Source organism: Rousettus aegyptiacus, unplaced genomic scaffold (genome assembly GCF_014176215.1).
Source record: "Rousettus aegyptiacus isolate mRouAeg1 unplaced genomic scaffold, mRouAeg1.p scaffold_m13_p_6, whole genome shotgun sequence".
Classification (NCBI taxonomy): domain Eukaryota; kingdom Metazoa; phylum Chordata; class Mammalia; order Chiroptera; family Pteropodidae; genus Rousettus; species Rousettus aegyptiacus.
The window spans coordinates 32260384-32272977 of NW_023416309.1; the positions used below are offsets into that span (position 1 = coordinate 32260384).

The following is a 12594-nucleotide window of genomic DNA, read 5'->3' on the forward strand; positions in this document are numbered from 1 at the left end:
CGATGTCTTCAGGAACTACATAAACCTGTGTGCTTCCCAGGCTGCTATGGTTTAAGTATTCTTTTGTCCCTACATAGAAAGCGACTGCTTTCTATGTCCTGCTTTTAGAGTAACACTATTAATTTCTTGCTGCTGTCGATGTTCCTGTAGTATGTCTATCCTGAGCCTGCTATGTATGAATGAAGAGAAACCATAAAATTGAATCTGTTTAAACTGTGACTTTGGTAAGAGTAAACAGACTCAGAGAGCACAGGATGTACTCCAAGTGTAAAATGCATGAGCATCTCCAATTTTATCTACTTTCCAACACTGATTTTGATTGCTAAGAATTGTCTGCTTCCTTCCAGGTTCTCAGCTGCCTTCTGGGTTATTGCTGACAAGCTGCCAGAAGCGATGATCACTGTAATTAGTAATAAATGTTTTTTTGTTTTTCACTATAACGATTTTTCCCAAAGGCACAGCTAGATGTAATATCTAATTGGGAAAAGAGATTAAAATTTAAAAATATAAATATGAGCATTTAAAATATTTTCTTTATCTGGCACCATTTAGTTTGGAGGCACAGTGCCTTTCTATATATCATTAAGGTGAGATTTTCAAACAGTGTTAGAATTTTTTTTTCTATTACATCTTAGCTTTGGACCTAACATGTAAGAGAGATGAAAAGCAACATCTCATTTACACTGGTTTATTTTACAAAAAAAACAAAAAACAAACAAACAAAAAAACCACACATTTAAGTTTAAGTTAATCAATAAGAACGATGCTGTTTTGATGGACATAAAGGCTGGAAAACTGTCACGGATGAGAGTTGCAGTTTCATGAACGTCAGCATCCAGTTTATTTCTGTACTTTGTTGGATTACACAATATGGGAGAAAGCTTGCTTCACAGAGAATAGGTGCAAAGTCTGTTTTTCAAACAGCTTTCCTTGCAGTCTCAGGGATTTGTTGAATCAGTAAGTAGCTGACTCAGTAGCTTGAAAAGATTTACAGAAAAGGTTCCACAAGAAGTAACTCCTCACTTCGCTTGTAATCGATATAAAAATCAAATAAAAAGCATCTACGCCTTATAATAAGTGCTAAAACTCTAAGACAGCATTACCAAGACTTGACAGGTTACCCACTTACTTGTTACTAAATAACTCACCTAAGCCAAAGTGAGAGCGTTTGCCAAGCATGGATGCCTATGTCTAAGCCTTGCCTAAAATTTAAGAGTGTGGTACACATGTGCTGCAGTGGTGTACTGGCTTGTACAACTTTATATGGACATATACACATAGGCCAAACAGTTTTAGACTTCAGAGCTATAAACTTGCCAATCAATGGTCTGTTTATAAGAATTCAGATGCTTATTCCAAGGTCTATAGATGGAATTAACCCAGCAGCAGCATTGTACAAACTAACATTAAAGGCTTACTATGTGCCAGGTGCTGTGCTAGGAGCTTTAAATGCAATAGTTAATTCTCATAATTCAATGAGGTAGGCACTAGTATTATGCCCATTTTACAGATAACAAAACTGAGGCTCAGAGAAGTTAAGGAACTCTTAACCAAACACTGGTTAAGTGATCTCTAGCATGTTAATTACCAATTTTAAATAGACAAAGATAGTTTTAAAGAATTCTAAGAATATTTGGACCCCCTCTGAAAGTTTCATGGTGCACATAGCTGATGCATAACAAATATCCATTGCCAACAAAAAAAAAGAGCAAGCCTGAACACTCTGTACACCACTGCTTATACAACTCAGTATAAATAACTGATTTTAATGATGTCCTTATATTATTAGAAAATATTAAATTGACACTCATTACTCTGCCAAAGAAGACAGGGTGCATAAAATGCATGTGAAGCCCATTTTTCATAAAACTTGAAAAAGTCATAAAACTGACAAAAGTAAACCAGTTTTGGCAGTTATACAGGTAAGAATTCACAGACGTTGAATTGGTTTGACCCTCAGGAATGCCTGACAAACAAGAGTGATACCAAATAGACTCAGGATCTTGTTCTTTGTTCAGGTTCAATCTTGAATCCAGCATCTCCAGATTCCCAGGCCTGAGCCCAAAACTATATCCCAGTTGTCCTCAGAATGAGTGCTAACTTGCTAGCTCCCACCTTAATGAATTCAGAGGAAAGGAGAGGTGGAATTCTTCTTTTAACATTGTTCCTAATCTCTCAATCTCAAGACAAAAACTACAGAGGAGATACTAATTACTCCGGTCCAGTGATTTTGGGGTGGTCCCAAAGCACCTTTTTTGGCATAGGAAGACTGAGGTTTCAAATCCTAGACCAGGAAGAAATGATTAAAAATCAATCAGAAACAAACAATAAGAGGTACTGTTATAACAAAACAAATCCTCTGAGGCAACACAATATTAAATTTTCCTCTGTCAGGATGTAACAATTTGAACTGTGGTTAGATAACTGAATTTATTATCTAATTGTGCAGTCATAAAATACTATAGTCTCTCAACTGGATATAATACATTGTTAACTTTTTCAGCAAATAACAGATTATGGTTATGTTTTTAAAGAGTTCTTAACTTTCAGAAATAATATGAAAACATTTACCATTGAAATGATATGATATCTGAGATTTGCTTCAACTTCACCCAGTTTGGGAGGGGAAATGTCCCATGTAGTAGATAAAATAAGGTAAGACTGGACATGAGTTGATAATGATAAAAGCTTAGTGATGAGTGATTAACAATTAGTTATTTAATTAATTAAAACCACACTCTGTTTTTTATAACATTTGATATTTTCCTAAATAAAAAAAATTTGTTTAAAATCTTAATACTCTCCAAATACTCATTCAGAGCAATGAGAGGACAAATGGCACACAATGAGTTACCTTTGGAGTGAAATTCAAATGGGTATGAACTGGGGAAGCCCCTTTATTGCCTCACGGATCCTGTTTATAGAACCAAACATACCAAGCTCCTTTCCCTCTTGGCTGGGACAAATTTCAACCTGCCTATCCTAACCAAAAAGATTAAAAATAAAGATATTCTGGCAACTCCACCCTGCCATTTCAGTAGTAATAAATAAAGTATACATCGCCACAGAAAGGTTTGGCCGCTCAGCTAGAGCCAGATTCATACCTATTTAAAGAAAAAATGTTGGTGCTTCCCAGTCTGTAAGTAATGAACACAGAACTCAAAGTAATTCAAGGCATTTGAAATAAAAACAGTGAATCGTAAAGTAAGGACAAAGAAATCCAAAGTTATAACTTTCCTGTGATCAACACTTTGGAGCATGCATATATATATACACACATACACACACACATACACACACACACTCACATATATATATAAATAAAATATCATTTTCTTCTTTCCTTGGTCCCCCTGCAGCATTGCTGGTACACCAATACCTGCTTGTTCTTGTTAGGTAATTACTCGTTAGGTAATTAGCCCAGAGCCCAACTATATTTGAGTTAGGAATTTAAGAGGGAGAAAGGGAGGCAAATAAGAATATGATTCTCTATTCTACCCTTATACCACAGTAGGCCCTCAAATATTTGTAAAATACTTCCTGTCATCTAACTTCTGGCATTATCCTATTTAGGAGAGGACCTGTTGACCTTCTCCTCCCCTCTCTGCCTCAAATATTTTAATAATTCAATGTGTGTTACTGATGCTCTCTGGGACTTTTCCCGGATTGACCTATGACCTTAAGCCCAGTCACTGGTGCACTGGTAAATGTTTAATAACTGGTTCTCTGAACAAAGCTCTGATTTTCAGCATTTGCCAGTTCTCATTGCATAAATACACCTACTCTGGCCAATTTCAGGCTGCCAACACAAGGACATCGAATGCAGAGTTGGGAAATAACGTACACTATCAGCTCCCAGAGCCTGCAAGAGCCAACTCCAGCATACCACAGGCACTCCTGTGGCACCCCCTTCCGCTCCTCAAAAGTGTTGATGAAATATTATGCGGTCACCGCAAAGAACAAATCACATTTGGGCCACTACCTCATAATTAGAAGAAAGGGTAGCTCCTTGGCCAAACAGATATTACCTTCCTTCCCCTAAATCCACAGTATCACTTTATATATTTTTCACCTAACATAGGTGGTTGGGGAAGTATAAATAAGTAGTAAATAGCCTTAACTATGTCCTCGTCCTCTGATTTAAATACCCAGAGTTTAGTGACTTGCTGCCATAGCATTTGAGTAAAATCAAGCCAGGCAACTGGCTTCAGGCTATACTCCATCTTCAAACCACATAAAACTGAGTATCTTGTCCAGGGTTTCGCACAGTGCCTGGCCCAAAAGAATAAAAACTGTGGGACACATAGGATTATTATATCTCAGTATTCAACACCACCCAGGTTAACACTTACCCAAACCCTTTATGATGCCTCAAGAAGCCATCCTCCAGTCTAAGCTTTAATATTTTCCCACAACCCAAAATGACCTGCACTGAACTTCATGTGATAGATCTGGCAGGTGAGAGTTTGGGTGTTAGTTCTCCAAAATGTAGGGACCCAAGGAAAGGCAAGATTAAACAACTGTCCTTATTTAATGAGCTGTCATGCAGAAGACAGATTAGATATTAGATCAGATATTGTCAAGGTACATGAAGTAGCAGTTATAAGGAGGCAGATTTTGACCGTATAAGGAAAGGCATCTAACACCACCGCCTATAACAAATAGCAAACATTTATTGAGTGCTTTTGTTTTGCTGGAAGCCTCACCATATTGTTTAGACATATGGAGCTTGAGGTTAACTAAGTCCATCCCTGCCCCTTTTACTCCTGGATTGCCTAGGAATTGTCCAGAAACTTCAGAGAGTTCCTAGTAATTGGCACTGCCCACACTGGCAAGAGGTCACAGAGGTTCCTATAAGTCCAGATGTCCTGAGCTACTATCCAAAGTCCCTGTGGCCTCGGATCCAGTGTAGGGTCAAAGCCAGGCACATCATAGGGTCAAGTACATACTGGGCTTGAAGGCAACAGGTACCCAGAAATGTCATTAATTGCCAGAATGAAGTTTACTAGGCTATGGGTTAAAAAAGAAGGCCTAAGAACTAGTGCAGCTGTTCTGAATTCTGATGCCTTGTTCTATTCCTGAAGCTTTTATAAAGGAAACATGCTCACCTTTCTAATTCTCATCTCTCTGGCGCATATCTGCCTCCCTTGAGATATCAAATAGTAGAGATCAAACGAAGATACTTCCTTTTTAAAAATCAACTTCGTCCTGATAATAGCATAGTAGTAAAATAGTCTTCTTATTCACAGAGTTGCCAACATCTGGCAGGTCACACTGTACTGGGTCTCACAAGTCTTAATGGGGCAATCTATGAAAGTGACAGTGAGGTCGAGACTTGTGACATAGGTCATGTGTCCTTCTAGAAATGTCAGAAGGAATTAGGGGAACTTCCATTCAGGAGGTAATGTCACATCAGGTTGGAGGACAGCCTAAAACCCAGTCCTTAAAAGGTTCTCAGTTGGAACAATAGTCAGTTCATAGAAATCCTGAGATTTCAGAAAGTTTTGAATGCCTCTGTGACTAAATAACAGCAATAATATTAATATTAGATGCCCTTTATTAATACTAGCTAGTATTAATAGTAAAATATATTTTACTATGCACATGCCAGGGTCCAGGCATTCCACTATATTATATGTTTTCTATGCTTGGTCCTCACAACTGATAAGCACCATTATCTCTGTTCAACAAAGTGAGCCTCTAAGAAGTGAAGAATCTCACACTGTTAATAAGTAGTGGAATGAGGATTTGGATCCAAATCTGGTAGCTACAAAGCTCCTTCCACCACAGAACACTACTCGTACTTCCTGGGAACCTACTAGAATTCTGAGTCTGGTCCCATGGCCCAACAGAGTCCAAATCTTAACTCAGATGGTTTTACCCCAAGAACCTGAGCCCTTCCTCAGTTTATTTACCTATACAAGAGGATCATGATAGTACCCACCTTAGTTTGTTTGGGCTACTATAACAGAAATACCATATACTAGGTAGCTTACAAACAACAGAAATTTTATTTCTCACAGTTCTGAAATCCAAGATCAAGTGCTGACAGATTCTCTGTCTGGTGAGGGCCTGCTTCGTAGATGGCTGTCTTTTCACTGTAACTTAGGATGTATTACTTCCACAAACACATGGATAAGCTTTTTGCCAAAGTTATAAAACTTGCATACGGTTATCTTTTCTGAAAGTTTTACAGAACATAGTTATTTTCCCCAACATAAATGCATGATAGGCTTATTTGACAGAAAAGAATGCCAGTTAGCTGGCAATGGAGTTAGATTTGGATTTGAATTTTGGTCCTGCAATTCACTAACTACAGGTCTCCGGGCAGGTCGCTTTACTTCCTTGAGCCTCTTTCCCTATCTGTAAAATGCAGAGTGGAAGTGATAAATTGCATGCTTTTATAAAAACACATACAGAACAACAGGCATATAGTTGTTGCTCAATAATAGCTACTCTAATTTCTCAGTCAACTAAAGAGACAACTATAGGTAGTTACTATTGTCATAGGTTTTTCCACCCTCTTTTCAAACTATAGAGAAATCTGTTAGAGGTCCAGAACATTATTTTGACAAAACTGCTCTAAAAATAACATTCACTCACCCTTTGAATCATCCACTACTTTCAAATACGTTCTCAGGGATAACACACACACACACACACACACACACACACACACACACACACGATTAGCCAATTCTAAGTATGTAAAATAAGTCATAAGTTAAGTAATGAGATACGAACGTGATAGTTGCACTATCTAGAGAAAAGGTCTACTTAGAAATTAGGTATACCATGTACATTGGTGTACATTGAACAGTTTTCATACCTGATCACAATATTGTCATCCCAAGGTAAATACTCTCTTATATAATAAAGTTGGAGCACAACTAATTAAATATAATAGAAGTCAAATCTTGATTTATTTTCACAGTAATTGGTTTATATTAAAATACACACAAACAATTAAAAGGCACGCTGTCACAAAAAATAAAACCAAAAACCTGTCAATTAAAACCAGTACTCCTTTGTTTCTCTACTAATTCTGTCTCCAAAACCATGATGGATTTTGTTTTATTGACTTGTTAAATGTCCCACATGTTAAAAATTAACAGCACTATTTCCATCTTCAGTTAGTTACTATGCCAAACAAAACATGCTTTGTATTAATGTTGAAATCCACTTACTGATCTTTTCAGGGAAAAGTGGTGTTCTTGTGTCTACTAGATCCTGACATCTAACTTAACCACTTAGACACTGGACAATTGGGCCTTAAATTCTTAATCGTCAGTTCAAATGTGCACTGTTAACTTCATTAACAAACTTGGGAAACCACATCCCAGAAGGTAGCGATGCTACTGTGTTCTGGCTTTCCGTTTTAGTCTTTTGTTTTTAAATTTGCAACACTTCCCATCCATCTAGAAGTACTGTTTATGTTTTTTAAAATGCACATGTATCCATACTCCATGAAGATACAACCAAAAAATTCTACCTATTTATCTTTTATCCTGGTTTTTCTAATTTGCCTGATGCAGAGGTAGTGGAAATGCCAAGCACCAAAGCTAAATATCCCAATATAGATAAAACCAGGAACAGACTTGGGTTTCTTCTCTTTGTACCCACAAGTATGTTATGTGCTTAATGAACTCTCACCTATTTTCTGCTAGTGTTCTATCTGGATGATCTGAGAAGTCAGAACCTCTTCCCAGGAGGCGGCTGCACTGATCCAGTCCTTATTTCTGTCTGTTGCAACACATGGGGAAGGAGGAGGGCAGCTCAGGTCCTCCAGGCTTCTGATGATGCTCAAATATTTGGCTTTTTGTAGCACTATTCAGTGACTCAAACAATTACCTCCTTTACAATTTTTTTCCCTCTCCCTTCTACTGTTGGCTTATCTAACCGTATCCTTGGGGTCTAAAATATCCAGGATTTCAATGTAACATCTATTATACTACTTTGTGCCATTTTATTCTTCCTCCAAAAAGTATGTATGTATTTACCAATTTCATTGAAAATAACATATCAGGGAGAAAGAGTTATGTACAAAGGTGGTGCTGCAGCACTAGTAGAGATATGGAGACCGTAGCTGCAGCCTAAAATTATGAGACTAGTTAAGTAATTACAGTATATCCATATAATAGAATTTTGGAAAAATAACACAATCATTAAAAATGATGTTTAACTGCACAAAAAAAATGCTTATGAAAAAAATTTTAAATAAAAGTTATCAAAATCTTATTTTAGTATCACTAATGTAGGGAGGAGGCAAGAGAATTAGAATGTTAAATCAAGCTGAATTCAGAGACTGCAATATTCTGATCAGCCCCGCAGCCAGGCCAGGAGGACACCTGCAGGACAAACGAAGGTTTCTGTTGAGATTGCTAAGAATCCATTTCCCACACATTTGGGAGGGCAAACAGGAACAACCATCTTTAAGTGGCTGCCCTACACAAATCGTTCATTCCCTATGGCTAAAACCATGGGGTAACTATGGACTAAAAGCTGGGAACAGCCAGCAGGCCTTTCACGCTACATCCTCTTCCCCTTCCCCTTTCTCACTGTATGTCCCTATCAAAGGAAATGGGAACTAAAGAATGATATATAAACTGAATTCCCCAAACACTCAGGGTCCCACTCACTCTCTGCCAGAGAGACCACGCTCCGACTGTGGAGCATTACCCCTTTTCTAATAACCTTTCTTTTTGACCTTAACTTTGGCCTGTGCTAAATTCTTTCTACACTCTCCACCAAGGGACCCTATCTCAGTGCAAGGCCTTGTCTCCCCCTACTCAGGGAAATTTGCCCTGTTCTGCAACATTACCTTTAAAATATGGCATGTTTTAAGCTGTTGTTTTCTTTGCTTGATGGAGCTGTGAGTACTTTTTCCTGCTTTTTTTGGCACATTTTTGTATTATCAATATTTTTGGCAGAAGGGTAAAAAAAATAATTATGGGACTAGAACTATTACAGCTAATCAAATGAAACTTTTTGGTCGTTCTTATTCTAGGTCACTTTTTGTTTTTCATTTTTTAATTAAGGAAGTCAGTCTGAGGTTGTCTCTGCCAGTTCAATTGTTCTGTCCTTTGGGTTGACAGGGGACGGTGTTCCATATGATGGTGCAGACAGCTGGCATTTACTGAATGACTATTATGGGCCAAGCAGTAATCTAAGTTTTTTATATATATTATCTCATTTAATCCTCAAATCAACCCAATGAGGTAGTATGATTATCTCCACCTTATGGATACTAAAACTGAAGCAAAGAAGTTAATAACAGGCCCCGGGTCATCCAGCTGCAATTCAAACACAAAGAAACACACCTACCCACATATGCATTCCAGATGCCTGAGATGTGGTATCTGGCTGTCCTAACATACCTCTGGTTTGGAGAAAAGTAGGTATCTGATGCTGTAAACTGCTACGTAGGATTCGTCCAGCACTGATGCTCCCACCACTGACACACTCTTAAATTTCTTTTAAAGCACTAAATACTAATAAATGCTCCTGGAAAATTTACCAGTCACAAGAAGGATTTTGTGACTGATAAGCAGATTCATCTTAGAGTACCCAAATATCAATTGAGCAATATGTTTTTATAAAAAGATACCTGAATGTTAATAGGCATCGTATAAAGATATTAAATTAAGCCTAGTTTAACAAAGATATTTTGGTAGTGAACACAGCAGATGTAACTCAGAACATGTAAAATTTCGGAAATGTTTTTTGAATTTGGGAACAGAAAACACGGTAGGATAATGAAGTCAAATTTGATGAATCTTTTTTAAAAGTTTGTAAGTAAGCATCATGGTCACTGAACTTAAATAAAGTCATTGTCTAACAAGTCTCAAAAACAAAAGTAAATACAAAGTCAGGTGCTGGATGTCTTCCTTACAACCTTAGCCAAATATGCTGTGTGGCTTCAAAGTTCCAGACAAGATCTTAACTTTTAACATAAATGTTTCAGACCTACAAAACACAAGTATCAGAGTCACCACATCCCACAGTCATGTTAAAATACTTTCCAAAGTCTCGGAGACTTTAATTGAAAGCAGAAAAGTTGAGAGTCCAAATTGGTAAACAAAAAGAAACAGAAGAAACTAAAGTTGTTTGCCAAATATCAAGCTTTTACAGACGAATCCAACACCTATCTAGCCAACACCTATCTAGCAATTTCCCTAAATCAAATAGAAAAACCTGTATGCAAAAGGTGCATATTTTAATGCGATCACTTATTAGCATGCATTCTACTTACTTTGCTTTTTGCCATTTATAAGCTTCATTAAAGACGTCCAGAAAGAAGTAACCAGTTGAATGAGGTTCGGCGCAGAAAGGAAAAACCAGTCAGTTCTCAACTCGATCTACAAACTTGCATCCTAGAACGTCCTGCGAGGAAGATACTCTCTACAAACTAACTTTATATGTGCAAACTTTAGATTGTGAAATAATGCATTTCAGCTTTTTGCTCTAACATTACCATTAAAAATCCTCAACTCTACCTCCCCACCCCCCGAAAAAATAAAATCCACCTCCAATCCTCATTGGTCCACATAGTTCCGGCCCACATGGTATCAGTGGGAGTGTCTGACCCAACAGGTCCTTTCATTGGCTGTGAAGAAAAAGCGTTTAATACGGGTTGTCAAACTCCACGCCTCCAGATCTTGAGCTCACCAAAAGACCTCAGGTGCTGGCGACTACTCTACGATTCAAAGGGCAAGCTGGCTGCCTGGACGCTAACTCTAGAAAGCCAAGTTCTGAGAAAGGGAAGGGGAGCCCGGACTGCCCCTGCAGCTTTACCCCTATTCCTGAACCCCACCGACTGCTCATACACGTGCATTTTCCCACAGACAAATTATAAAGCCTGGTAGTGCGCACTTTCTACAGAGCCGCGATCTAAGATCAACTCGAATTCCGTGTCCAATCCGCCCATTCTATGGATGGAGGAAAGCAAGGGTCAGGCTCAGAGAGCTATCTTTAGTGCTTAGCGCCACTGGGGAAAGAATGAGTTCCGGGCGCGCCCTCGGAGCAGTTCCCCAAACCTCAGCCCCGGGCGCACGGGGCGCGCCACGCCATTCCCGGAGCCGGGCCCCGTGCGCCGCGCCTGACTCGCGACGGCGCTCCCCTCCCAGCGGGACTTACGCGGCCTGTTCTTCTTCCCCGAGTCCATCCTCCTCCGCAGCCGGCATTTCTTTGCCGGAGAGTCGTGTTGAGGGGGCGGCGGCTGCGGCTGGAGCTCGGGCTGGAGTAGGAGGCGCGGGGGAGCCGCGTCGCTGCCGCCCGCAGGGCTCCGGCTGCAGAGGTGCGGCGGCTGGACGGGCTGCGGGTGGAAGCCGTTGTGCAGCAGCCCGTTCACGGCGGCAGGGCCGGCGCCAGCGGAAGCCCCCGGGGCGTGCGGGGCCGAGCGCTCCGGCTGCCCGCCGCGGTCGCCCATGCCGAAGGCTGGCGGAGCAGCGCGCGCGCCCCGCCTCAGGCGGCCTCGCTGGAGGTCATTCTCGGACGTTTTTATTTCGTTGGATCCTCCCTGCGGCTTCCGATTCAGCAACCGCAGAGCCGGTGGCGGGGGATGGCGAGCCCGGCGCTCCACCCCTTCTCCCACCGGCTCCCGCGGCTCCTCCGCGCCCTGCCCCCGGCGCGCCGGCCCCGCTGCACCGGCCTGGAGCATGCCCGTCGCGGGCGCGGAATTGGGGATCCCCGCGCACCCCCAACCGGGGCCCCCACAGCCCGCCTTTCCCAAATCCCTGGGCCCCGCGACTTCAAACGCGGCTTCCTCGCTTCCCAGACCTGCCCCCGCTACTGAGCATGCCCAGTCCTGCCCGCCACCGCCACCGCCGCCGACGAGTTTCAACATGGGGACTGAAGTTCTCCGGGTTTGCAAAGAAGAGATGGGCGGGTTGGGCTTTGTGTGGCAGAGCGAGCCGAGAGGGGACTGGGCGAGGCGGGCGCAGGAGAAGCAAGCAGCTTCCGTAGGAATGCAAGGGGGAAGACGACAAATATTTGTTGAGGTTTCAGGTTTGCTATTCCTGTCCCCAGTGGGTTAGATACCTTTGCAAGGTCATTCACGTTGTTCCTTACCTCAAACCTTTTTAACTGTGCGTGTGTTTGGTTAAGTGACCTAAGGACTCACAGGCCTGAGGGAGGGAGGAGAACGATTATTTTTAGAAAGGTAGGCTGATTTGGAGAGAGAGAGGAGTGAAATTTCTTTGCTGGCACAAACACCATGTGGTCTTGTGGAGTTGTCTTTTGCAGGGAGGAAACCTAGGAATACAGTGTAAGGACAGTGAAGGACACAGCTGTAGACAGGATTAACCAGTGCTGGAAGAGACCAAGTAAACAGAAGCAATCCCAAGCTATAAAAAGCACTTTCCTCCCTCAGAAAGGACTTTAAGAGACAATGTCATGCTATTTATAGTTGCCTGTGTTTTAAGAAGGTAGAGCAACATCAGCATCGCATGGTGGTCGACACCATAAACTTTGGACTCAAAACCGGGTTCAAATTTCAATTTAGCCACTGAGCAAATTCAGAGACAGTTATTGTTCAAGTTAACGCACCTGGCCATAGGAAACAAGACTGGGCATGCTCAGTAGGTAGGACAAATA

General features: G+C 41.0%; 1 protein-coding gene across 2 annotated transcripts in view; it reads right to left on the minus strand.

Moving 5' to 3' along the window:
- Window positions 1-12055, minus strand: part of PANK1 (pantothenate kinase 1) — a 50717-nt gene extending 38662 nt beyond the window's left edge. The window contains exon 1 of one of the 2 annotated variants that reach the window (XM_016127947.2): window positions 11137-12055. In XM_016127947.2, the coding sequence (XP_015983433.2) occupies window positions 11137-11845 (709 nt within the window). In that variant the 5' untranslated portion in view covers window positions 11846-12055. Of the gene's footprint in view, window positions 1-10252; window positions 11007-11136 lie in introns of those variants that run through there. The other variant, XM_016127948.2, reaches the window with a different exon arrangement.
- Between the last annotated feature and the right edge of the window lie 539 nt (window positions 12056-12594).